This window comes from Physcomitrium patens, chromosome 21, assembly GCF_059467195.1.
Source record: "Physcomitrium patens ecotype Gransden chromosome 21, ASM5946719v1, whole genome shotgun sequence".
NCBI lineage: Eukaryota > Viridiplantae > Streptophyta > Bryopsida > Funariales > Funariaceae > Physcomitrium > Physcomitrium patens.
The window spans coordinates 2,350,979-2,378,860 of record NC_143430.1 but is presented as its reverse complement, the minus strand read 5'-3'; the positions used below and the strand labels follow the sequence as shown (position 1 = coordinate 2,378,860).

Sequence of the window (27,882 nt, the reverse complement as noted above, 5' to 3'; positions counted from 1 at the left end):
AAAACAAAAAAGCAATGCGTAAGCTATGGTGGTTTCTGTGTTGAATATCAAATGGAAACCAAGCCGTCCAGTGACAATATGAAATATAACAAAAATAGAATGTTTTACAGAAGATGACATGTTCATAAAAACAGGTCACCCCCTACGCTGGCCCGCGATTCGATACCGTATTCTTAACGCTAACCGAGCGGCAACGCACGTCAGCGGCAGAGGCTGCGGCGGAGCGGGATCAAAAATAAAGCCTGCCGCCGCCGAGACCGTGGCAGGTATTCGTCTCGTTGCCTAGCATGCACCAGTGTGTGCTGTGCCGCACTTCCTCCTTCCCACGCTTCCGTCGCCACCCCGCTGTCGACGTCCAGACGATCTTCTCACCATGTTGGTTTACCAGGATTTGGTCTCAGGTACCGCGACAGCTTTCCCCTTTCTTCTTGGCCTCGCATCGCATCGTTCGCCGTTTGTTTCTGTTTGGAGGGATTTTTTAGTCCTCCTTGGGTTTTGGCGAATTCGGTGGTTTTGTGTTTCGTCGAGAGATCCTTCAGTTGCTATTACCTTTGTAAAGGAACGTGCATGCAGTTAGTTGTGTTTCCGGGTGTTTTCTGAAGGCAGGTTTCAGATGCGGATCTTTAGGGTTTTGTGTGCGAGGTTTAAGCGGTGCATTTTTGATATGGTGTATAGGTGTTTTTACTAAAGTTGCATTGTTATTTTTATTTGTATAAAACCTTTGGGTGGTTGTTTATGCTGTTCGGAAAGGTGGGTTCGATTTTTGACTACCGTTCTTTCGAGTACTAAGGGATTGAGCTTTAACAATCTGATTTGTTTTTTATTTCGTGGATTGAGGTTTTCAGAAACTTGTTTATCGAGCGGGTTTGATCTATCATTTATTGGGGGTTTACAGGTGACGAGCTCTTGTCAGATTCCTTTGATTACAAGGAGCTGTTCAATGGTGTGCTTTGGGAGGTCGAGGGCAAGGTACCATCCTGCTGCTTTTGGGTTCCTTGTTTTGAAATAGTAGCTTTTTGGTTTGTTTAGAAGCGTAGTGTTTTATGCAGGACTAGATCATGAGTTTGAGTTATCTTAAATGGCGTAATCGCATATCTTTTTGCGCACTTGATATTTGTGATCGGGCGTTAATAAGCATGTTTTTATTGAATCTTGTGTATGCAGTGGGTGGTGAAGGGCGCTCTTGATGTAGATGCCTTGATCGGAGCCAATGCCTCCGCTGAAGGTGGTGGGGAGGACGAAGGTGTGAATGATGAGGCCGTCAGAGTGGTTGACATTACTGACACCTTCAGGCTGCAGGAGCAGCCCGCTTTTGACAAGAAGGGATTCACGGCATTCATCAAGAAGTACTTGAAGATCTTGACTCCACTTGTCCCTGCCGAACGTCAAGCCTCTTTTAAGAAAGACGTGGAATCGGCGGTCAAGTTTTTGCTTTCTAAGCTCTCCGATCTTCAGTTGTAAGCTTTCACTTACTTTTTCTGTCATCTGGGGATAGTCAGTGTGCAGATTGATTTTCCAAAATACTTCTGTTTTATAATCTTTAAACACGAGAACAAAAGTTGCTTTGGACAGAATACTGAGCCACTGTATTGTCCTCTAAACAGCTTCGTTGGCGAGAGCATGAAGGATGACTCCACCATGGTTTTTGCTTATTACAAGGAAGGACAGTCCAATCCCACTTTCCTGTACTTCCGTGATGCTTTGAAGGAAGTGAAGTGCTGAATGGATACAGTTATTAGTTTGAGTAAATCTTGTATGGCATCTCTTGTACATTCCACTGTTTGAGATGAACTGTTCGGTGCATGAAGACGCGTGATATGTTGTGTAGTGTGGGTATTTGTTAACGATACTATTATTGCCTATCAGCTGTGTCGCTTCTTTAAAGTACAAAAGAGAAATGTGATTTCAGTTTTGTTGCAAACAGAGCAATGTCACGTCGCAGAAGAAAACAGTAAAGCGTGGAGTTTTAATTTTGATTATTCAAAAATAGGACGTATGGTACTTTTGTCGTGTACGATCACTGAGACGCATGTGCCCAATTTTGTCCTCGGTACATGTGTTGTCTGTAATGAGTGCATCGGTCGTATAAAGGCCTGCTGCGCCGTGTAGGTTAAAATTACGATGGATTTTCATGACCGATCTGGGAAGGAACTAAAATAGAAACATTTGAATCCAGAATAGGAATTGTTCGAACAGACATGACTGATTTAGAAAGCAACCAAGTCAGATCATTACCTCTTTCAAAACATGTGTTGTTATGTCACATCCAACAGAAACCCTGAGCTTCGAAGATTCGACTGAAGTTTAACCATCATCATTATTGCAGAAGCTGCATTTTGGTACAAATAGTCGCAGCGAGCAGCTCAAAGTCCAGGATAGGCAATCACAGTTGACTCAGAGCCTCCATGTATTTATGTGCTAGCGACAATTCTATCCACAGAATTTGCATGGATGGATGATTCAGTGACGCAGAGAAATGGGTCAAAGAGACGTTAATGCCGCGAACAACCTCATCTTAAAATTAGAATTTTTCCCGAGGGTTCTCCCTGATACCACTCACACAACCGCATTAATGTAAGTGAATTCTGCCTCCCTTTGGACTCACGTAAACTTCACCAACCCTCTGATTGGCCCTTAAGCTTTCAAACGGTCTTGCAATAATTCACAGTTTCTGTGTCTGGTGTAATGTACTTCATAATTTGGAAAAAGTAGATGTTTTGTGTGTCACGCTCGTGTGAGCCAATCCTACCAATCCGGGATATTCCTTCCTGCTTATATACTCAACCAAAGATAACGAAATTTCTATAGAAGTAGGAACGGATGACCCAACTCATACGAACGCTTGAATTACTGATTTCTGTAAGGATCTTCTATTTGTTGTGTGAGAGTACATAAATACAAACGTACATACATACCAATTAATAATGGATTTAGGAATATCTGTAATAAAATGACAAGTACTAGCATAGCTTGTGAAATGTCTGCCGTGTTGTATTTTCTAATTTAATTGAGCAATCACACAAACTACACACGAAAGACTGGGAAAAGTGTTGGAATTCTCTTGCCACATTGTACACACACACAAAGCATCGTTTCACCACATTATTTTGATTCATTGTAAGATGAATCATGTATGTGCACCATATATGCTGTGTAGGTGGGGCCTTTACTGATACCTCTATGCCTGCAAGATACAACAACCCATCCCAACAGCCATCTGGTTAGACAACGAGCTTAGAAATGCCAGATTAATATATATATATATATATATATATATATCCACGCACACACACACGTGTGTTTGTATGTATGTGTGATGGTATCTTTCTTGGGTAGCCTTTCAAGCGGTCTCGCATTTGCAACAAGGAATTGTAGCATTGCATTACCAGCAAATTCATGGAAGCTTATTTTTTGAATTTTCCGAGTGTTGGATGTATAATGGTTGTGGACGTGGGAGGGTTATTATTCAACCAATGCTTCAGAAATTGTTGGGAGGGGTTTGATCATGTCGGTGGTGTTTACGTAGTAAAATATTTAGTAAGGTGTTAGTTACCAATATTTAATATTTTTTTTGTTAATTCCAGTTGTTGATCGTGCAACTCTAGATTTTACGAAGTATACCTCGCAGATGAGGATGATGAAGCAACACTGACAGGATGTCACCGATTTCAACCTCACTGGTGTTTTACCTCCGAACTAATTCATGCATTGAATATGCAACTTTCACTCTTCACTGATCGATTTGCAGTATTTGTGGTGCATATTTCTGCATTTGCATTAATAAAAGAAGAAATCTTCGAAGTCTAGAACTGCGGTGTTATTCTCGGGGTACTCGAAGATGTAAAAGCACAGGAGCTGATTATTGGAATTATGAATATTATGCTTTGTATCTGCATTCTAAAGAACTTTACACCTGCAAGAAATTCGTGTCCTTTTCAGTACATTTGAGTATGCACTCTCAAGCTTGTTTCTGAAACACTGATCAGAAGCAAGGAAGGTGATGATATGGAAGAGAAGTATATTCCAACTTGCTATATTAATCTGTAACCTTGTAAATGAAGAGCCTGAAGCATAATTTGTGGAGGCGATCATTTTGTCGAGAGACCTTGAACGAAACTCTCTGCGAAATTGATTACTGTTCATTTGAAACTTCGGCTTTTTTGACATTACTTTTCCGCAGACTTACCTGCGTGCAATTTCATACTAGGAAGAATCATCAACATCTCCTCAGTAGTAGGTGCAACGGGAAACACTGGACAAGCTAACTATTGCGCAGGTACGGAAGGAGAAATTGGCTTCATCAAACCAGTTCCTCAAGAGTACGCTGGCAGCAACTTCACGGTAAGCTCATGACGATCTTTCAAAAAGCTCCCAACTTGCAGTTGCCACACTCATTTTGAGGTGGAGTTATCTAATTGTGTGCACCCTTTCTTTTCGTCTTGCTGTTGCACTTAGTTACGTCAAATGTGACGGAAAAGATGAACGAAGAGATTGAGGAGGAAGCAATCCTGAAGAACTTTTCATTGGGTGAGTGATTTTGTATTCTAAGTTTCTCTGTCTGAGAACAAGAAAGCGAATAGTAGTAACATTCATCATTTGTGGGTTGTTTTCCAAAAATATCGTCGATCCATTAAAAGTACCAACCAGCGGTATCAACTTGAGGATAGAATTATTCCTTGTAGATTCTTAACTTGGTTTCCATTCAGGGACTACCTGACAGTAAATTCTCTGCTACTAGTGAAACAGAAAGATATTGTCAGCCTGAGGATGCACCGGGTTGGTGAAGCTTCTACCAACAGATCCAGTAGAAGCTTTAATCACCGTCTAGGTTTGAATTGCTGCCCACCAGACACAAACTCAACTTACCAGATATGTCTTAAAGTCCTTCTTCTACTCCTGAATAGAAGTAAAATAACTGGGTGGTAAAGGCATTCTATTCTTGCTTGAAATTTCCTTTCATGCAAAGTGGGGGGCAAAAATCAAGCGAATGAAGTTCCCTTCTGTCTCTGTTGGTCTAGAATATGCAGTTGGCATGTGATGTTCATGACTGCAATTTTTTGGGGGGGCCCATGAGAGCAGGTTTGGCATGTTTTTCTTTTATCTAGAATCTGAAGCTGCAGAAAAGTAATTCTATGGTTGGCCATGTTCATTGCAGAACCTCAACATTGATGGTGGAATGGTGATGTAAATGGCTGTATCATGTAGTGCAGTCATCCCTCCCCTTCTACTGTCTACTGCTGAATGATGCAAAGTATCCACTTGTTGAAGGCCTTTGCCTGGCTTCCTCCGAAAACCTGTACGATCCTGCACCATCTGGATTGATCGGACCATGAGACTCCTATTTTTTTAAGATAATTGGCCGAGGTGAAAGAGTTTGTTTCAGTGCTCTACCACAGCGGAAAGTGGTTGGGTGGATATTTGCCTCACAAGCTTCGCATCTCATGTATGATGGATTCTGTTTCTTACTGCTTTTCTTCACCTGTTTGTAGGTTTCATTTAGAGCATGGAATAACTTGAAGTTTCAATTTGTATTGTGGTTCAGCAGGCCTGAAGGTAGATATTTCTTAAAGACACATTGCCATAGGTTTTGGAATTTGTTTTCCGTGATTCATTGTTTGTCTTTCTGACTTGAAGCAGAAACATTTCCCAGGGTTCTGGTCCTGATGTCTTCTCAATTCTGAAACCAAGACTTCAACTTAATGAAATATATCTTTTCAAGTTTGAACTTGGATTAAAATTACCAATTACATTATTTTAAATAATTACAAAAATTAAGTTTCAAATAAACTAAAAATTGCAAAAAGAAATATTTTATTTTAGCATAATATATTTTTTGAAATGAAATAAAATTTGATTTCATTGATGTATGTCCCTGGATTTTGTATTATTTATTTATTTGAAATGAAAGAAATAAATCACATGTTTTAAATTTTTTAAATTTGCAAAAAAGTTTTTTTTTTTTTTTTTTTTTTTTTCTTCCAAGTGTTAAAGCCAGAGCCTATTAAACTATGTATCAAACAAGAGATTACAAACCATCTAAATATAAATGCTGAATAAATTTGTAACTTGTTCTTAAAACAAGTAGGAAACCTTGCACTTGAAATACATATTTACATAATTGATTGTTAAGTTGAAATTTAATGGTTTTGTATGGTTGCAAACAAGATACTTTGCAATAGTATCATTTTATCTGCAAATTTTTTTTACGATTGCATTGTAGAATAAAACACTATATACCTTATGAAACACTTTTCAATGGCATGTTTTTGTTGACTTCAGAATATCATGTTATAATTTCAGACCTAAAAGATTTTCTGCCCTCACCAAATTCATTTTAAAATATGCTACAATACATATATATATATATATAGGATTCTGCAAATTTTACACATATGTTCGAAATTACATGAAAAAATACAACAAATAATTGTAATATCCAAATAACCAACTTTTACTCGATGAAACTTAAAACTGTAAAAAAAAAGAAAAGAAACGAAAAGATAAAAATGTACGTAATCAACAGGTGCGAGTATTATTAAGAAGCCTACAGTGACTAAAAAAGATACTAACGATTAGTGATGCCACTGCTCACTAATAGTTGACTTCAATTAATTAAGTTAAACTGGCCTCGGCGCCAAACTTACTCACGTCAAAGCGTCAAACAAACATGAGCGGCACCTGAGCTCACATCTTGCAAGAGTCAGCCAATCGATTGATCGATCGATGGACGTCGCCGACGTGGATGCAGTCTAATTAAAAACCCTCTGAGGCGATGGATCAGAGCTGCCGACCCAACTGCACAACGGTCGCGTTACTGAAACAGCTGCGGGAGTGCTAGACTGTGGTGCGACAACGCTTTGCCTGCGCCTGAATGCAATCTGATCTGTTAGTTAATATGCGATTTGTCTATATCGTGACGAGAATTCGGGTGCTGGGCATGGTTTCCCTCAGCCAGATCCGAAACGAGGTGGTTGGATTTGGATTTCAGGCACAACTCCAGGTGGTGTTATCTGATTAGGGACCAAATAGCCTTGCCGGGGATGCCATCCTGCACGAGAAAGAGCATGTAGTAGCTGGAAGGAGCGACTACGTTACTTGGTGGCGCCGTGACGACCACTGAATAGGCGCCGACGGTGGGGGCCGAAACGGGGGCCGTTAGCTTGAGGTTGAGCATTCGCTGCCCCATGGCGTACGAGTGCGTCACGAACGGCGCGTTCACCATCTTCACCTCAAGTGCGCCCTGCAGCGCACCAACCGTGAAAGTCATAGGAAACGTCTGTCCATATCGGATCGTCCCTGGTGCGGTTGTAATAGTCGGCCGAATATTGTTGCTCCTGCAAAAATGAACGACCAAAGATGAGCTATCTGTAAAAAATACAATTAGGAACTTGAGAACAGGTGAGGAGATTTTCGGAATTGATCCGTTACCTGGCTGCAAGGTACGCCGGCGAATAGGACTCCACGCGCAGTTCGGTGGGGAATTGACCCGTGAGAGTATAGTACTGGTGCGTGTTGCTCCCCGCCACCAAAACCTTGCCATCTGAGAGCAGATTTGCTGTAGAGTGGTATACTCTGGGGATTGTCCCTGCCGCCAATGTTGTGAATCTGGCTCTGGCATTCTTGGTGGCATACAAGACCGGTGTGAGTATAGCAGCGCTAGCTTTGCCCCATCCTTGAGAGCCTTTCTCCGCTCCGTTAATGATCAACACATCCCCAGTGGGTAGGATGACCATATCTCCCATGGTGCGTGGCATCGGCATCGTCTCCATGCTCCAAGTAGGGCTGGCAGCATTCACGTCTATGCGTCCGCACGATTGAGAAGCAGGGTATTGAGCACCAGAGTTTGTGAAAGCGTTAGCTCTAGCGCCTCCGCATACGAGAATTTCCGTAAGCGTGAACTGGTTGGCTTGGTCAAGGGGGAGCAGTACAGAGGACCCAGCGGAAGGGTAGTTGCGGGGCTCCCCGGGGATGGTAGGAAACTTCTTCACCACCGTGTTTGTGGTGTAGTCCAGCTCGATGGAGTCGCGGTTGGCCATAATGAAGAGGTTGCCGTTAGGGATGAGGTGCACGTAAGGGTACATGTTGTCGCCTTGGTTGGTGTTGGTGTCCCGGAGTAGCTGGAGCGCGAAGGCGCCCTCGCCAGTGCGCCTCTTAGGCACGAACTCGTAGGAGAATGCGTTGCGCCCGCCGACGACTATCTGGCGAGATCCGTCGGGGAGCAGCTGATTAGATGCGTACCAGCGGGGGTCTGTCAGCGCCTCTGTGGTTGACTCAACCCAGTTGCAGTTCTCATTCGCGGCGCAGGGTGTCAGCCTTCGAATCTTATACAGGCCCTCGTAGTCGCCGCCGGTTTGCACCATGGTGCCGTCGCTGATGAATTGCCCCGAGGAGCACCACGTATCAGTCTGCACCCACAGCGCGCGCACGCTGTTGGTTTTGGTGTCGAGCATGACTGAGTGGGCTGTGCAGTCGTGCTTGAGCACCAGTTCTTGGCTATTGTCGCGGCATTGGCCGTTGGGCAGGGGAATTTGAGAGGCGCCGATGTTGGTCCGATCAAGCAGGATGGCGGTGTCATAGTGAGTGATTGCCGTGTGCATGGATGCAATTCCAGCGTTTCCTACTAGAATTTGCCATGTGCCCTGCGCTTTCGACAGCTGCAGGTAGGAGCTGAACATCACAACGAGAATCGCCACTAGTCTTGGCACACCGGCTAATTTGATCATATCCATGTCCCTCACGTAGTTCTAGTTGAATCTGTGGAATTTGGGAGCTAATCCTACTTCAAGCATGTCCTAATAATTCTGATTCAACACCGGAGTTGCGAGCGAGTTTCTTTGCAAACTTTGGAATCCTCTACATCAGGCTGCGTATAGTGAAAACTGCAACAAGCTGTTTGGGAATGCTACTCACTAGACTATAAACCAACAATATTAGAACTCCGAACCCGAACGTCCGCTAGATGGTAACGATATTAAATTACTGGGAACGAAGCACCACCGAAATTTAGTTTCTGAAGTTGAGAAGATCAGTCCAGCTGCCGGGTCAAATGTGAGTGGATAATTGGATAGAGATCGGAACATAATTGTACTGCCTCGACTTGAATTCTATTGAAACATTTACTGTGAACACTGCAGGTCGAGATACGAGAGTGAAGAGTTTAGTGGCAGTAATCGTCCTTTTATGTTCATGGGATATGTTAGCGAGGGGCCCAGCCGCTCATGTATCGATCGCTACAGTGGTGTGTAGAATTTGGACCACTCTCCGCCCTCACATGTTCCGGTGGCGTCCTGAACAGCCAGACTCTCCAGTTAACATTTGTAAATACCACCCACAGTTGCCTTCACATTGTCGATGTTTCGTTGCTGAGTAGATTACGGAACCTCGCTGGCAGTTCATGAATTGCTCGTCGGAAACTCTTTGGTTGACTACCAGTTCCTGTTCAAGGGGATTTCTGAACGATGTCATAACAAACAATTTAACTGGTTGACAGGAATCTAGAGAGGTTGGAGTAACGCGCTGGAGAGTTTGTGAGTTGGACATGAATATTCTAATAGAAAATTGTGGCACGGTAGGGACGGTTCTTTGCAGCTTGTCTTTTCAGGTGTGTTGCTTGAAATCCTGTGAACTGCAATTATGTAATATCTTTATAATGCGGAAGGGTACATCGAGGGAAGAGGGAGAAAGCCACCCTTGGTTGACGACGTGGTTCGAAAAAATAAACATTAACGGTTGACTTAACATTAAATCATCGACAAGTCATCGAAACCAGCGATGTATCCGCATATTAGTTTCTAGAAACCGGATGAATTCAACCTGGAAACTAAGATTTCTCTTCTGACGAGGCTTGACAAACAAGTGGGCCTTAGGTCATCAACAATGAGCTCATGATGGTTACATGACTGTCGGTTCAGAAATCTGGGCTCACATCTCAGAGTGGTGTTTGCAAAGACAGGGACGTTTTGAGCCACTCTAACCCATCGCGATCAACAGGTTCCTTCATGAATCGTTCTAGACACCCACCACTGCCACTGTGCCCGGGATGCGCATGTGATGATTCGATCGACGACAAACAAGTTACGCACCACGCTCGTGCTTCAGAGGTGAGCCAGCGAAACGTTGCAGCTGGTCGAAGCCAGCAAAAGGCGCTTTGCGATTGGAGGCGAATGAAACTTGCGCAGGACGTGGCTTGACACTGCGTGCACCCGAGGCGGTGGGACCGCAACTAAATGCGCCTGTGAGCTCGGCCTGACTCAAGCAACCGCACACGAGAGGCTCCAGAAGCAGCATCATCGCTATAGACATTAACTAAAGGAAAAAAACCACAAGCACCTTTAGAAGCCCAGCGTACGCATTGCCGCTGCTGCTGCGTTGTGGTCATGTACTAGTGGTGGCGCTGCGAAGGCTGTGATGGCGCTGGCAGCGCCGTGGCTGTTGCGACCACGCTACGTGGTGAAGGCCCTTCTGGGTGCAATCCCCACCATGTGGCCTGGTTACGGCAGCAGCGCCGCATGTTTGAGCGTAGTCTGTGCTTTCCGTTCCATACTGTCTAATCTATTATTATTTTTACGAAGCAGCAAAAAATAAAATAAAATGAAATGTGTATATGTATATGTATATATACATATAGAGGTACAGAAGAAGTTGAAGAACCCACAAAGGCTTAGTGCTTCAGGAGCTCTGAGAGGAAACGGCAACAGCTGAGATGAGAATAACAACACTTGGAACCATTGCGCCTGAGTTCATTAACAACCATAATTTCCAATGCCAGGCTCATACACTTCATTTCTTAACTTTCATCTATGATCTTCTTAGAAAATTAATGATATTTTACGTAAAATAAAAATAATCTTTTTTAAAGATTTTTTTAATTGTATGGTTCCTTTAAAATTAAATTCATAATTTCAATTTTCTGTCTAGTATTTGAATAAAAAATACATAACTACCTTAAATATCTGTAAGAATGGAAAACTGGATTTTCACATAAAGTAATTAAAAAGCTTTCAACTATCATTTTTTTTTTACTACATATATATATATATATATATATATATATATATTTAATAATCAGAGAAATGAAAGACTAAATAAAATATAAGGAAGAAATTCATCTATATGTAATACTTGAATGGATGTTAAAAAATTCGTTTTCTATAAAAATCAAATTCTTCTTTATAAAACCATCTTGTAAAAAGAATTCAGGGGCTTGTATTTAAAAGATGTTATATTTATTAAGTTTAAAGGCAATTCTATTCTTGAAAGCCTCTGTTTTTCCAATTCTACTTCAAATCAAAATGTTGTAACTGGTGTGACGTATTGTAATCTAGTGCCAAGCTATTTTAGAAAGTTTTAAAATCAAAATTTTAATTTAATAATTTAAATTTCATTAATTTATTTATATTATTAATGTATGATAACTTTAATTCAAAACTATAATGATATTAGGTTTATTATTATTAATATTATTATTATTTCTTTCTATACAAGTAGTGTTAGAAAAATTGATATAAAAAAGTATAGATAAAAACATGTTATGTGTTTTTAAAATAGAATTGCTAGGTGGACACCCTCCATTTATTGCATAGATATCCCCCTGCCATCCATGCAACACTTCAATTTAATGAACAAATAAAATAAACTATGTTCATTTGAAAATGTATCTAAAGATTCTTATACTATGTTTGTGATTTGAATTTTAATATAAAAAATGAATTTTTTTGACATCCATAAACATATAATACAACACAAGTTTTATAAAATAAATAAATAAATAAATAAATAAATAAATATAAATATATATATATATTTTATATTTTATTTTTTTATGTTAAAGTTTAAATAACAAATACAGTACAAGAGTTTTTAAACAGAGTTTCAAATGGTGATTATTTATATTGTTTGTTTGTTAAATCAATATAAATCACTACAGGGGATGTCCAAGCAGAAAAAGAGAGGTGTCCATCTAGAGTTTTATTTATTTATTTATTTATTATTATTATTATTATTACTTTTAAAACTTAAAAATTTATAGGTTTTTGTTGACAATCTTGATATTGCTTCTACTATAAAATTGTGTCTTTCTTTTTTGGTGGTTATGTCTTTATTTTCTTTGCAAAAGAAAGAAGAGACTCCTTGTCTCTTGTTAATTTAACATAAGGTTTTAAATATGCATTTTTTTTTATTTTTTTTTATTTTTTTATCTATATAAAGTAAATCATTATCTTTTTTTGTTTCATTCTTATTCTTTGTTACTTTGAGATTTAATTTTTTTCTTATATATATATATATATATATATATATATCTATATGTTAAAATAAAAATAAAAATAAAAATATTTTTAATTTTAAAAGATTGATTATACAATATATAGAAAAGTTAAACATTTGCTTCCAAGATGGATCCTATCTCAATTATAGCCATTAGCAAGTGTTGAATCTAAGCAAGATGAAAGTTTTAGAATTTAAATGAAAAAGAATAGCCAATTTTTTGTAGAAAAACTAACTTGGTAAGACATAATGTCTAAGAATATGAGATCAATAAAAATACATATGCATTTCCTCATATATATATATATATATATATATATATATCTAGACAAAACATGTTAATTTCTCCACTTGCCACTTACAATCAAAACAATTTACATTATAATAAGAAAAATTGGTAATCTAGAAAAAATAAAGTTTTTTAGACTAATATTTATTTAAAAATAAATAATGTTTTTTTAAAACTAAGTTAAACCAAAGCATAAAAGCCAAGATTTAAATTAAATTCTAATAGGTTTTAGAATTTTTTAGAAATAATTTTTAAAATTTAAGAAATAAGAAATACATAAATATGAATATGAAATGAGCTTATTTCTTTGTAATAATTTAGTAAGGCTATTGCTATTTGAGTTCTTAGATTTTTAGTTATTTCTTAAATTAGAATATTATATATTTCAATTTTTTTATAAATTTTATAATAAATATTATAAATATAAAAATTTCGTAATATAAGTAATTATGTTTTAAAACTCTTATCTAAAATATTTTACTAAAACCTTTGCACATAGATTATTAATATGTTTAATAGTAAGAAAATAGTTTAAAAGTCTGTATTTGTAAAGTTTTAAATAATTCTTATCAGTATTTCCTTTACAAGGAATAATAAGTTTTAATTTTTTACTTGGATTGACTTTCTTGAGAAACAATTAAAAATCTGATCTTAATCGAAAAATTTGTATAACATAATTACACATGATTCTGTCAAAACTATATCATTTTGATAAAAAATCCTAACCATAACTTATATCTATATAGATGTAAATATGTTTATATAAAATAAACTCAAACTGAAAATTCAAAATGTCAAATTTTATATTTTATCTCGTTCATTTGATACTTATAAAATTTATAAAATAAATACGTTGGATATATATTCATGAAACTAAAACAAAAAAACATGATGTAAGTAAAAAAATTTAAAACTTTGATTATATTTAGCCAATATTTTATATCTCTTATTTATTATCATTCTTTAAAAATTTTATACTTCTAAAAATATAATTAAATTTAAAAATTCAAGATAAGAAATTAAAAAATTTATATATAATTTTTTTTTGATAGAGATAATTACATCAAAATATAAGCCTTAAATACTAAAGAACATCCAAAATGTGATAAAAATATTTTAAATCCTTGTATATCCTTGAGGTGAATTTTCTTCAAACTTCAACAGCTCATATCTCACAATCGGATTGTCCAAACAAACTAAAATTTTACATAAAATATTGAAGTACTTTAAAAAACTAGTAAAATAAATTTTAATTGCAAATTTGTTAAAAATCTTGAATTATTTCCAAAATTCTAACAATAGCTTCAAATCCTAGCTTACATATATTTACATACACTTTTCTTCATATTTTACAAACTAAGTACTCAAATACCATAAAATTTTGATATATAGCTTTTTAATCTAATAACTCACACTTTTCAAAATTTTGAGCCAAAAATTCGTCCAAAACTCAAGATATGGCTCCAATTATTACTATCAACAAAACGACTTACTTATTGCCTTTGAATTACATGTGTTATCTTTAATGCTTTATAATTCCTTCATAAAAACTCTAAATGTAGCAATTCTTTTAGAAAAGACATAGGTCTTGAAATCACCCTTGTTGGCACACCTTTAAATCTTTAATTTCCACCATACAACTTCTCATATCCTCAAAAGAGCAACAATATGTCTTAAAAGACACTTTAATTTCAAACGATTATAACTTCGTCATTCTAACTTCAAACCCTCTAAATATTATACAAAAATTATAGTCTAATTCTTAAACCTTAAAATTTGTACTTTTGATTCTTAAATGTCATTTTTGAAGTTGCCAAAATCCTTATTATGGTTGCAAGTAGCCTACTGAAATCCTATTGGATATGGCTTTTGACCAATAGAAATGAAGACCTTTACCTCTTGCCTTCATATATCCATACCTTGCTTTCATTCCTCCAAATTAGTATTTTTGTAGTTTGAATCTTCATCTTTGAGCTTTTATCTTCTCTAAAACTTCATATTAAATATTTAAATCTTATATAATTTAAATATTATAATTAAAATATATATTTTTATTTATTTATTTATTTATTTTTATATTCATTCTCTTTAAATTAATCTACTAACTATTCTACTATACATGAAGACTTATAAATATATTATATATTTTAATTAATTTTTCCATACTATAAGCAATTATAGTACGACATCCACCTCCTTCAAATTTGCACATCTTTTGATATATGCTACATGCTACTCTTCTTCATCGTCTTTAGATTTCTTTAAGTCACTCATAGCTACTTCTACTTCATGTTCTTAGTCTAAATATTGAGGTAAGAATTCTTCAAGGTCTTTTATTTTGAACCACCCATCTCTTTTCTTAAAAGCCTTTACATTCTTTCTTGCTATTGAAATTCTAATAATAGCTCTATCTAACTCATATTTTCTTATTACATAGAGACTTGTTTGAGAATACACCAGGTACTTAGCTGAGGAAGGTAGAATAGAAATTGCAACAAGAAAAACTTAATGTAATGAAAAAATACAAAATATGAACATAAAAAAATAAAACTTTAATAAAAGTGATTGAATTTAAACCAAGTTAACCAAACATGCATAACAATCATACATTGTTTCAAGAGAAAAAAATATATTTCAAAATATATATATTGAATCTAATAAACTTGGATCTTTTTTTAATATATGTGTTATAATTCTAATTATTTTACATTCAAAATAAAAAATATAAATATGCTCACAATTGTGTTTTATTTCTATTTTCTTCTACCCTATAAACAACTATTTGTTTCTTCAAGTTATCCATATTTTTCTAACATTGCATAAATTTGAGTGTTTAGCAATTGCTCTTTGATTGAGCCACAAGTTTTTTTCTTCTCCATTTTCATATATTTATATGCACTTGCAACACCATCTATTCCTATACATCAATAAAGTTTTTGTTTAGCATCCTTTTCTTTGTATAGGTTGTGTAAGGAACTCTTTGGTTCTTTTGCAAAAAATTGCCCAATCATTTTGTGCAATTGATCTAAAATAGACATTTTATAAATGACTCACAATCTCAACAATGATTGACAAAATAACACAAACATTCATGTACAACAACCATCAAAACGACATAAATAAATATGAAAAAGGCAGAGTAAGTATTTGGTATGATTTTATCTTTCAGCAGTTTGATTGTGTTGAGGTGCACCTGGAGAAGAGCTTTTCCTGAAAGACGCATCGTAAAGACACTGTCAACCTACTCTGGGAACTTTCTAACAGCATGTAAAACTACATCATTGCCGAACTTAATACACCCACCGATTCACATCTCTGTGTTTTCTACAGCAACAAAATCTTTCAATGAAATGCGTGAAATTTGTATGATCCATTAATCGAAAATTGTAGTACATGACTTCATTCTTTTGTTCAGAGACGATGTGCACATGTTTCATTACCTTTATTGATAGCCCTCAAACTTCGAGCTGAATTGAATCCACCTTCCTGTACATTCGTAAGGTCATCGGTTTGTTGGCAAACCACATTGTGGTGTCAGCTCAGAACTATACACCCGAGGTGAAACAAACCACTGCCCTTCGCCTTGCTGCACGTTGCTACAGCAGAATCCAGAGCGCTTGTGGCTCATCTGAGGCCCCGACTCCTGAAACCTTTGCTGACACACGCCTCTGCCTGGGGGCCACACTTCTGTTTGCAGCTGATGATGAGATTGTGAGGGCTCTTGTCGCAGCTGAAAAGCTCGAGGGGCGCGGATCCAACAGCACCGCCGAGCTTGTGTCCTAGGCTTGCCTCTGCCGCTCGCATCACATATGCAGGTTCTGTGAACGCAGCTGACTGTGATGCAATGTCGCCAAGAAAGACGACGTTGGCGGTTTTTGTTTGTATTTGTTTCTTTTTTGGTTATTTTAAAATTCTTTTAAGTTTTTTAGTTTAAAATTTGTTGGAGGGGTTTCGTTGAAGGGACCTGAGTTTGTCACAATCTGCAACGCGATCACATCGAAGAAGGTTGCAGCGTAATTTCTCACTCAGAGACCGTTGCTTGAGCCTGATGACTAGAATTGGGACACTTGTTTGTACATCATAAGTGATGAAGAGTGCTTCTGTATTGCGGCTTGTTGAGCTGCGCTGGGCTTTTCATAGTTCCTCACGCCAGCAACGGCAACTCTGGTCTTGATAATCGTTTTAAATTACCAACATGAGCTATTCTTTTACCATTTTAGTGAGTGGCAAAGGACTCCGGATTGTCTAAATTCGAGAGCAATGACAACGTCTTAGCAGATCTTGACGTTAGGATTATGTCGAACGTGTGCCAATTGACAAGCAACTTGGCATGTGGTGCTGCATGTAGGGGGACGTCGAGACTAAACATGTCCTCCACAGAAATGTGCATGTTGTGAGTAGATCGAGAGCTCCAGGGGCGATTGGCTGATGGTGGCGGTGGTGGCGGTGTCGGCAAGTCCGTGTTGTGGGGTTCTCCGCGGAGAAGCGTCCCCGAGGTCACCCAGGGAGCAGTGACAAGGTGGGTGCAGCAAGCAAGGACGGTCCTGGGCCTGGTCCTGGTTTTCGATTTGGAGTACACGTCGCAACCACAGCGCCGGCGGTGCTCCGCTGCGGAGGGCAGCAGGGGACCAAGCATCGGTTGACCAACGAAGAGCCAGAAGATTGTTGGTATGTTTGTTTGTGCGTCGGTTAGTGGGTGAGTGGGTTTGAGGGTGGAGGGGGCGGCGACCCCCCTGTCTCCCCACCAGTGCAGTGGCTTGCCTCGGCCCGCCTTCCCCTCCGCTGCCTTGGACAGCAGCCTGGTTTGAGTTGCGTGGAGGAGGGTGGGGCTGTGCGGCATTCGGGGGGCTGCAGAGAGATGAGAAGAGAAGAGAAGAGAAGAGAAGGGGCGGGAGTGGAGGTGCGGGGCGATTGAGTATGGCTGCGCGATGCGCCTGTGACGTGAGGCGCTTCCTCTTCGACTTGGTCTGGTTGGTGTAGTCGGTTATCACGCTAGTCTCACACACTAGAGGTCCCCAGTTCGAACCTGGGATCAGACATCAGCATTTTCATTTTTTCATTTTTCGCTTCCCACAGCTTCTCATATCTTTTCATGTCCCCTCTCCATCACACACCACTGCCTCGTCGCCCCGGACGTCGGTTTGTTGGTTCACTCGTAATTCCACTGTCTTGCTGTCCGGGCTCACGATGCCCCAGCGCCCCACAGCCCCCACACTCACCCGCAACTTTTCCGCTCCTCACATACGCATTTGCACTCCTCTGGAACCCACAATTCTCTGCCATCACAATCGACCGACCGGCTCTTCTCCCCTCCCTCCACCTACATCCTCAAACACCACACTTTTCTCACAATTCTTCAAACTCTGGTCCATCCTTAATCCTAGCCTCTCAACCTCCATTCTCTCTTTGCAAAATCTCACAATTGTTATCCCCAATTGGTAATCCATCAATACCTTGGATTGCCCAACAAACTCTCCATTTGATCAAGTGCATGTAAGTATAAATTTAAGAACACAAGTATAAAAAGCAAAGTAACATTTAAAGATGTATTAGAAGATTTAAAGACTTGTTATAATGTAGCATTTATTTATTTTTAAGAGAGTGTTATAAAAAGTTGAAATGCATAACATGAATAATATTTGATTGTGCAACTCATCAAGAAGTTATACATATTAGAATAAAATTAGTAGAAGACTAGATTATATAAGGCAAATGTAAAATTTTAAAATTCTAAGGAAAAAAACTATCAAATGGGAGTCTTTTTATTGTGTGGATATCTTCTTCCCTTTCACATACACAAATATTTATCAATTTAATATATAAAATAAAAAAAAATAATCAATTTTGTCATGTCTACTACCCTAGCATGGATAGCTTTCAAGTTCTTGAATAGGTGTGAAATTGCAAAATCTTTTAGGTATCTCTTCTTAGAGCTTGCAGCCATCTAGTAACATTTTAAGAATAGTTAAGAATGCATAAAATGCATTATTATGAAACTACATTTTCTTATAATATTGCAAATTTAAATACTTTCATGATGATAGTGTCTTTAAATCCAAAGGCATGTTTTCAAGTTCTCACATCCATCAAGCCATAACTTCTTCAAATTTGTCATGCCTTTAAATCTAGCATGGATGGTTTTCAAGTTCTTACAATTTGCAAAACTAAGTTGTTGAAGAGATGTGAGGTTTCCATATCCTTTTGACACCTCCTCTAAGTGCAAGCAACTATCTAAGAGCAATATTTGTAAAGACAAGAATGCATTAAATGCATCACTATCAAACTTCACTTTCTTACAATGTTGCAAATCTAAATACTCTAATGATGATAATATCTTCAAATCCAAAGACGTGTCTTTAAAGTTCTTTTATCCATTAAGCTATAACTTCTTCAAATTTGTCATGCCAATGAAGTTAGCATTTATTTTTTTAATATTTTTTGTAATTTGATAGATGAAGATATTTTAAGTTTTGACAAGCATTGTGAATTTTATTTAAATTCCAACATTCTTGTAGGTTTATTATTGTTATTGAAGACATGAGATATATATATATATATATATATATATATATTTATATATATATTTTTATTACTATTTATTAATTTTGTACAATTTTTTACAAACAATTATTTTAAGGATTATGTATTAGCAAGTAGATTTGTAATGTCTTTTAAAATTTTGTAACCTTCAAGCTTAAAAATCTTTAATGAAATATTTATTCTCCATAAATATTTAATTTTTTTAGCATAGTAAAAAATTTTAAGCTTAAATTTTTAGGTACATCATATTAGACATGTTAATAGAAAATTTGTTTAAAAGTATTAAATTAATTAGTTATAGAACAATAATATTTTGAATGTTTTTACAACATGTAATGTTAGAAATTAGTTTTATATTTTTATGTAATATTGTTATAGTGTTGGCTGCAAAAAATTGAATTCTTAGCTACCTTAGTTTATGAGTAGATTTTATATATAAGCATATCATTTAGTAAAACTTAAAATTTAAAAATTTCTAAACTTAAATTTTATATTATTACATGGCTTCAATTATTTTTACAACTTGTAAAATAAAGATTCTTTATGTCAAAATCATCTTATAGCACAAAATACACAATTTGTTATTATTTATGAATAAATTTGTGCAAATATATATTAGCATATTTTACCAACATAATTTGTATGAATAGAATTCTATTGTAACATATACACAATAACATTAGATAATTTAATGGTTTTGGCATCATACTATTTGTATTTGATAATTAATCACTTTCATTCCATCTCCGAATTCCATCAAAAATAATTCTAAAAATTCTTTGAGCCATATCACAAAGCAAATCATAAATACTTATGAATCCAAAAAAATCTACTTTGATGAAAAAATACATCTATATATATATATATATATATATATATATTATATAAATAAAAATTATATCATTAACTTATTATTATGAACATCTATTTATTGGAATTATTACATAAATAATATAAATATATAAAAGTAAGTAAAATTAGATTAACTACATAATATCTTCTAAAGAAGTTTCTTAAAAGGTTTATAGATGGTACTTTGACTTTACATGTGTTTTTAGTTGATTGGTAGGATAGAAACTTAATCAACAAATTAACCACGTACCACATGTATTTGTAGCTTGTAAAACAAGCTAATTATGTGGTGTCCATATAGAAAAACTTATCTTACAAGTTAAAATATATATTGTACAAAGTCAATAGGTTTTGGAGATTCTATAGAACGTTACCACGTAGCTCATAGGTGGATAGTATATATAAAAACAAGAATGAAGTCTTTTTCACTCTCATTAATTTTTTTCTTGTTTTTGATTTAATTTCAAGAGTTTTTAGTTTTTTTTTATCTTTTAATAATACTGATTTTAGTATTTTTTAACATATATATATATATATATATATGTTTTTTTTTTTTTCATATTTCTTTGAGAAAGTCTCACTTATTTATTTGTTTTCATCAAGTTTTTGACTTGACAAATTAATCAGAGTATACTTACAATATCAAAGCTTTGTCTTTTTTAGATTAAAAGTAGTTATTCTTTTTTCTTCATAAGATATAAGCATATTAAAAGTTGTGGATTATCCTCTTATAAATTGATATTTTTTTAAGATTTTCTTTCTTCTCAAATTCTTTCTTTTACTTGTCTTGAGTGATATTAGACATTTATTTTTCTCTAAGTATTATTATAATGGAGCTTGTCAAAATGAAGAGTGCAAGAGTACAAATGCAAGAATAATTGAAGAAGTTAATACTTACAATGCATCAACTCAATTTACCACCACAAAAAAGAACAAAAATGGCAAAAAGTGAAGATATAAAGATGATTGAAGTTGCTTCAACATCTACACCAAATCATGTCTCTTTTCTTATGGTGGAATACTATTCAAGTATTAGAGAACCAAGAATTACCTTCTTTGAGAAGTTTGATGGTACAAGATCAAGGTTTTGAGGATTCATTAATCAAGTACAACTAACAATTGAACTTCAACTCTAAAGCTATCTAACTCCATGATCATAAGTCAAGTTTATTAAAACACTACTTTTTAGTTTTTTTTTGTAATGGTTTTTATCTTTTCTTAAACAACATGATCTAATATTAGATAATTTAGAAGATTTCTTGGCAAAGTTTCAATCTATGTATGAAGAATATGATACAATTTATGTTGTAACAAATAAGATCTATATTTTGCAACAAGAAAATCAATTTTTATCATTATATGCTTTATAATTTTGATAACTTATAATTAATATTAAGTAAAATGATACTGCATTTTTTAGCCAATTTTTTTTATAAATTATAATATGAAGTAAAGAAATTGATGCTCAATTTATTTGATCCTCAAACATTGAATCAAACAATTGATTTTGTTGTAAAGTGTAATGATCAATTTTTTGAATTTCAATCTAAGAATTGCATAAATAAGCTACAATATTATTATAATTCAATGGCAATACCAATGTCTTCTCAACATATACCTTTGAAAGTAGAGGATATATAAATTGATTTAATACATTTCAAACCTCTTATTGAGTAAAAAAAGACTTGTCATTACTAAAAAGAATTATGTTTATATTATAGAGAATCAAAGCACACTACTCAACATTGTCCAAAGAAGCAACACAATGATAACATGAGAAGTATGATTATCAAAAAAGATAATATGTCAAGAAAAGAGTTTGTTCAGCTATAATAGGGACCGTGCAATTAGAACATTATAAAATACCTAATGAAGGTCCTATTCTCCCTTCAAAACCTTCTCTTTGTTTTATAATAGATATTAGTTTAAAACCTAAATATCACAAAGGCTCTGCCTTGCTAAATTTGAGAGCCTTAGCTCTTTTTATCCTTTTTTTTAATAAAGAGTTTGTTAAAAGACATAACATATTCTTAGTAAAGAAAGTAAAACTTATTTATGTAGAAGTCATAGATAATCATTTGTTGTTCTTTAGAAAAAATTATTCATAAAATATTTCCTCTAAAAGTAGTAAGTAATGGTCATAATAGCTTTGTGATATTTAATATCATTAGATTTCTTTCTAATCCAATCATTTTAGGTTTATCATAGTTAAAAAAGTATAATACTTGAATAGATTGAAATTCTTATAATCTTGATTTTTTTGAAAGTATAACTAAGAGTGTAGTTAATTAAATAAAAATTTATAAGTCTAGTACAACCAAATGAATATTTGTAGATATAAGAGATTTTTTGCATGTTGCAAAAAAATGATCACCTTATATTATTTATGCCACACTTGTTTTTAATAGAGAAAAGACTTCAAATGGCATTCTTAGTTAATATTAAGATTTTAAAGATGTATTTGAGAAGAAGAATGTAAATACTCTTTTAGACCATTGTCCTTATGATTGTTCAATTGACCTTGAAGAAGGAACTCAATTACAATTTGAACCAATCTATAGTTTATTATAAAATGAATTGGCTGAATTCAAGGAGTATATCGAAGAAAATTTGACTAAGAACTTCATACACCATTCTAAATTTCTAACATGAGCTTCAATTTTATTTGTGAAGAAAAAAGATGGGTCATTGCGGATGTGTGTCAATTATCAATGACTCAACAAGATCACCATCAAGAACATATATCCACTACTTTTGATTTTTGGACTTTTTGATTAGTTAAATCAAGCTAAGATCTATACAAAAATAGATCTACAAAGGACATACAATCTCATATACATCAAAGAAAGAAAAGAATAAAAGACTACATTTTGAACCAAGTACAAATATTTTGAATATAATGTCATATCTTTTAGACTTATAAATGCACCAATAGCTTTTTAACATCTAATAAATGATGTCTTTTGAGAATTTTTGGATGATTTTATTTTTGTGTTATTTAGACGATATCTTAATGTATTCTAAGAATACAAAAAAATATGAACTTTATATTTGTCATGTGTTACAAAAACAAAGAAATGCAACACTCTATACTAAGATAAAAAAAAAAAAAAAAAAAAAAAAAATGTATATTTCACACTACTCAAGTTGACTTTTTGGAATATATCATTTTCAATGATAGACTTATGATGGATCCTAAGAAAGCTCAAACTATTATGGATTGGAAGATCTCAAAAATAGTAAGAGATATCAAATGCTTTTTGAAATTTGTCTACTACTATTAGATCTTCATCAAGGACTTTTTTCAAGTTATAGCTCCAATTATACATTTAACTTATAAAGACAAACTTCAATAGAATCAAAAAACAGAAGCAACATTTGAAGCTTTGAAGATATCTTTTGTTTTTGCACCAACCTTGTATTGCATTGACTTCTCTAAGCTTTTTTTTTTTATAGAAACAAATGCATTAGACTTTCTTTCTGATATTGTATTGTCACAAATGAAAACAAATGATAAACTTCACTTAGTAACTTTTCATTTCAAAAACTTTTTAGGAGTAGAGATCTACTACAAGATCTACAACAAAGAGTTTTATACAATTGTGGATTTATTTTAAGAATGGTACCATTATCTAGAAAGTTCTCTTACTCTAATTATTATGTATAAAAATGACAAGAATTTTAAATATTTTATATCAATACGTATTTTAAATTGCTATCAAATCCATTAGAATATGTCTTTGTCAAGATTCAAATCCAATATCACTTATTAACTAAGAAAACAACAAGGTTTATCAAATGCACTCTCTAGATGATTTTATCTTATACCAAAAGAAAAAGATGTTACATTTAATTAAGAATGGACAATTTTCTTGAAGCTAGAGCATCTTTATCTTTGAACAATGAAATCAACATTAATTGTTGATTTAATTTTTATAAAGCAAGTTCAATTAAGCATGTCTTTTATTCTTTTTATTTATGATATTAAAAAAATTCCTTGAAAGTTTCATAATACTTCTAAGTATCACAAATTTAGAATACTAGCTAAAAATCTAAACAAGAAGCTTAAAAAGAATCAACAAAAACTAGATTAATTAGATGAGTACAAGAACAATACTAGAGAGGTGAGCTCGAGCTCCAAGAGGTCTGTTATTGAGACTGAGGATCCCCTCAATCTTGGTTCCTATATATACTACAAGCTAGGAAGCTTCTCAAGCAGCTTCCACAAGCGGGGAGCTTCTCAAGCAACTTCCACGAGCTTGAAAACTTCTCAAGTAGCTTCTACAAACTATAAAGCTTCTCTAAAACCTTCTAGAATCTTCTATGACTTCCTAGTATATGTCCTTGATATCATCCCCCTCTTTAGCTTCGAGGTCTCCGAGAAGCACTCCTATTGCAAGTGAATATCAACATAAGAAGTTGAAAATTTGTCATACAGTGTTTGTAATATATTCTAATTATTATTTGGATGACAAGTAGTTCATTGGTCCTTGTAACCAACGATAGTATCCTATGCCTTTGATTTCTGACCAAGCATGAACTTCTGTGTCTTCATTGTGAAAATGCCCTGCAAACACTCCTTCGAGAAGATCACCATAGGCAGGTTCTACCTCAAACATAATCACTAGGGACCTGTTATTAGGTATCCTCCGTCATCTTTATGGTACAAAGCGGTTCTTCATCTCGGGGTCATCTTTGTGAGATACTTGGTTGAGAAGACATGACTAGTATAGTATCTATCTCTTGGCTATCCATATCAGATCGAAAAAACAAGCACTAAACATGAAAGAATGGGCTTAGGTTACAGATTTATAGTCTCTAACTATGACTTTTAGGGGTTCCTTCTTTCTCTTCTTTGTAAGGCCGAGGATTAAGAGGCTTCAAGGAAAAGGAACTTCACTAAAAAACTTTCATCGAAGGGGCTTAGATTTTCGAGGATGGCATCGATGAAACTCTTGTACCTTTTGCCACGCATTGATAAGATTTTCTACTAGTTCCTATGTGTGCTCATTGATATCATAGCCGCTCTAATGCACTAATTACTCCAATTTTTCCTACTTATGTTGTCGTATTACGTGCTTTCCTGCTCGAGAACGCGCCGGGCGTCTGGCTGTAGAAGGTAGTATGGAGATTCGCCGATAGTCAAGCAGTCTATCAGTTTTTGACTGCTGGAATATAAACGACTGCAACAATGTACCGTAAATCTATACGGATGCTCTTCGACTGCTTGTCGAAGTCTTTTTTTTTGCCCTAGCCGGTAGGTCTCTAGACGTTACAGAGAACCCCGAACAACCCAAACTTTTAATCTTCAATACCCTTTTGTACTTACGATCTTGTATCCACTGACTGTCTTGTTAGATTAACCCAATAAATTTCATTCACTCCGCATACTCAATCCTATAGACACCCTTTTAATCCTTCAATCACAGACGTAACTCGATTTTACAAAACAGTCAAGAGTATTCAAACCCACTTCATTTAAAAATCCCGATTCACCATTACAACACTGACTTCAGCAGCGATTGCCTCAGTCTTCCCAAAACTCTACGAAGAAGAAAAATCCAAATTCTATGTCTTTCCTTCCCTGACCCGAAGCATGAAGTTCCTCTCTCTAATTCCCTTGATCTTCAAAACCCTCCAATGAAACCGAACTGGTAACCTTGCAAAAGCTTGAAAACTAGCTCCCCTCCGATTCTCCCCGAAAAAAAAAAAAACCTCCCTCCCAATAACTATATTCTCCTCTAACCTTATCCTCTGAATTTCTTCAATCTTCCATCTTAGATCCGGAATTGGCTCCTACCGTCAGAGCTTAGATCCAAAATTGGCTCACGTCATCAAGGCCTTCTCCTCCGTTTTTACCTTTAAGAGATTTATTTACCGTAAACAACGTTCCGTGAAATGGCACAGAGAACAGGACAGCCCGAAACAGAATCGAAACCCCATAATCGGGACCACATTGAGTCGCCCGACCAATTCAGGTCCCATATTGGATAAGATGCCCATAGTAACCTGGATGCTCACGTAATTGGGTCAAATTGATCTTCGCGTCAGACTGGCTGAGGTCCATAGTAAGACCTGGATTTTCCCGTAACTAGACTGCATTGCGTTGCCTCACCAATACAGGTCTCATATTGGGTAAGAGGACCCGGATTGGATTCTCGAAATTGGATCCAATTGGCTCTTCGAACCCGTCGTGTGAATTGGTCCTTTTCATCCTGCTAACTCTCGTTATTAGAATCGAATGGAGCATTTCAGTATGCCCTGGCTGACTGTAACGGGGTGACTGAACCTGACCACTCAGTATTTTTACTGGAGTTGGTTGATGCTCCCAATATTCGAGGTAACTGAATATTAATAAAATTCCCCTTTCTTTTTATTTTCATTGTATACTCGTGTTACAACACGACATCCACCCGCTCTGAACCTGTGCATCCTCTGGTATGCACCAATTTACCCAATTGCTGTTTGATTCAGAATATATCCTCTACGTATTTGTCCAGTTCGTCTTCGTCACCTTCATTATCCAAATCACTTTCATCTTCTCGCTGCGGAATCTCTGTACCTTCATTAAGGTCTTCCATATTCATTTCTGCGTGTCTTCGTTTAAATATTTTTACTCGCTTCCCTGCAATTGGTATTTTCAATTTTGTACCATCTAACTTCCTTAATGAGTAAGTTGCATTATCATGAACAGTTGTTACAACATATGGTCCAAACCAACGTTTTGAAAATTTCCGCAAAGTACTATGTTGATTATCCAGACTATTGTCATAAACAAGTACCCAGTCACCTTCCTCGATTGCTTTTGGTCTCAATCGATGTTTCTTATCGAATCGCGCCTTGTTTTGTAACCTTGCTCTTTTTAACCTTTCCAATGCTATCTGGACATCTTTCGTTCTTTGCTCCAATTGTCGAATCCTAATAGCCAGAAGTTCTTCTCTTGTCAATCCATCTTCCCATGGTAGCATACTCCAAGTAAGTACCTTTTCTTCAATTGGCATAATTGGTTTTTGACCTGTCATAAGTTCTACTGGCATATATCCTGTCACCGAACTATGTGTTGTTCAATCAGCCCATAATGCAAATGACAAAAGCCGTGGCCACTCTTTAACTTTCCCATTACAAGCTTTAACCAATGCTTTCACAATCGGCGGGTGACCGCGTTCGCTTTTCGCATTCCCTTCTGGATTATAAGCAGTAGTCAGTGATAGTTTAACTCCACATTTTTCAAAGAACTTACGAGCTTCTTGTGCATTTAATTCTTTACGATCTGCAGTGATTTTTCCTACGCACCCATAACGGCAAATGACATCTTCAAGCAAAAACCTACAAATCTCCTTTGTAGATTTTGTCCTCAATGCTCTTCCTTCTACTTGATTTGATAAATCTTCACGAGCTAAAACCAAATATCTCATCAGCCATAACCCAACCGGCATAATAACCAAATCAACAACCCATTTAAAATGAATAGCCAAAGGATACGTAGGATGAAGACCATCTCGATGTCGGATATTAAAATACGATTGACAGATTTCACATGACTCTACAAATGAGAGCACATCTCGATACATATTTTTCCACCAATATCGTTCCTTGAGTTTAGCAAAAGTAGCCCAGATTCCTCTATGCCCTACCCATAAACTATCATGAAACTCCTTTTATAATTTTAGTTTTTCTTCCCTTTTGCCTATCACTCGTTGTGGCATCCCAATTTCTTTCTTCGGTCTCTTCCATAAGAATCCATCTCGAAGTAAAAATCCATATGCTTTTTTTCTTATTTGTTTGAATTTTTCTGTAGACCAATTCCCCTGCTTAGACAAGGTATTCAAATAATGACCAATATCCAATAATTCTCCTTCATAAGATTCTTCAAGAAATAGCTTATCTTCTCTGTTGAGATTTGATATTGAATAGAATTTCAATCCGACATCATCAAT

The 27,882-nt window shown here is 35.5% G+C and overlaps 2 protein-coding genes and 1 non-coding gene across 3 annotated transcripts; 2 read left to right on the top strand and 1 right to left on the bottom strand.

Annotated features, from left to right (window-relative positions):
* Nucleotides 1-275: 275 nt before the first annotated feature.
* LOC112273942 (translationally-controlled tumor protein homolog) lies at nt 276-1,921 on the top strand. The gene is made up of 4 exons (XM_024503021.3): nt 276-401; nt 896-969; nt 1,165-1,457; nt 1,605-1,921. The coding sequence occupies exons 1-4, from the start codon at nt 374-376 to the stop codon at nt 1,720-1,722; spliced, it is 513 nt and encodes a 170-aa protein (XP_024358789.1). The 5' UTR covers nt 276-373; the 3' UTR covers nt 1,723-1,921.
* Nucleotides 1,922-6,342: 4,421 nt separating this feature from the next.
* LOC112274031 (aldehyde oxidase GLOX) lies at nt 6,343-8,954 on the bottom strand. Its single transcript, XM_024503162.3, has 2 exons — nt 7,429-8,954; nt 6,343-7,334 (listed from the first exon to the last, which is right to left on the bottom strand). The coding sequence occupies exons 1-2, from the start codon at nt 8,727-8,729 to the stop codon at nt 7,007-7,009; spliced, it is 1,629 nt and encodes a 542-aa protein (XP_024358930.1). The 5' UTR covers nt 8,730-8,954; the 3' UTR covers nt 6,343-7,006.
* Nucleotides 8,955-17,518: 8,564 nt separating this feature from the next.
* TRNAV-CAC (transfer RNA valine (anticodon CAC)) lies at nt 17,519-17,592 on the top strand. The gene has a single exon. It is a non-coding gene; the product is annotated as a tRNA-Val (tRNA).
* Nucleotides 17,593-27,882: the final 10,290 nt, after the last annotated feature.

Excerpts from the sequence above, each read along its gene's own strand:
- LOC112273942 (XM_024503021.3), top strand. The coding sequence starts at position 374 with ATGTTGGTTTACCAGGATTTGGTCTCAG. Across the intron at positions 402-895 it reads TTACCAGGATTTGGTCTCAG|GTGACGAGCTCTTGTCAGAT; the intron begins GTACCGCGACAG and ends GGGGGTTTACAG. Across the intron at positions 970-1,164 it reads TTTGGGAGGTCGAGGGCAAG|TGGGTGGTGAAGGGCGCTCT; the intron begins GTACCATCCTGC and ends TTGTGTATGCAG.
- LOC112274031 (XM_024503162.3), bottom strand. The coding sequence starts at position 8,729 with ATGGATATGATCAAATTAGCCGGTGTGCCAAGACTAGTGGCGATTCTC. Across the intron at positions 7,335-7,428 it reads CCGGCGTACCTTGCAGCCAG|GAGCAACAATATTCGGCCGA; the intron begins GTAACGGATCAA and ends TCATTTTTGCAG.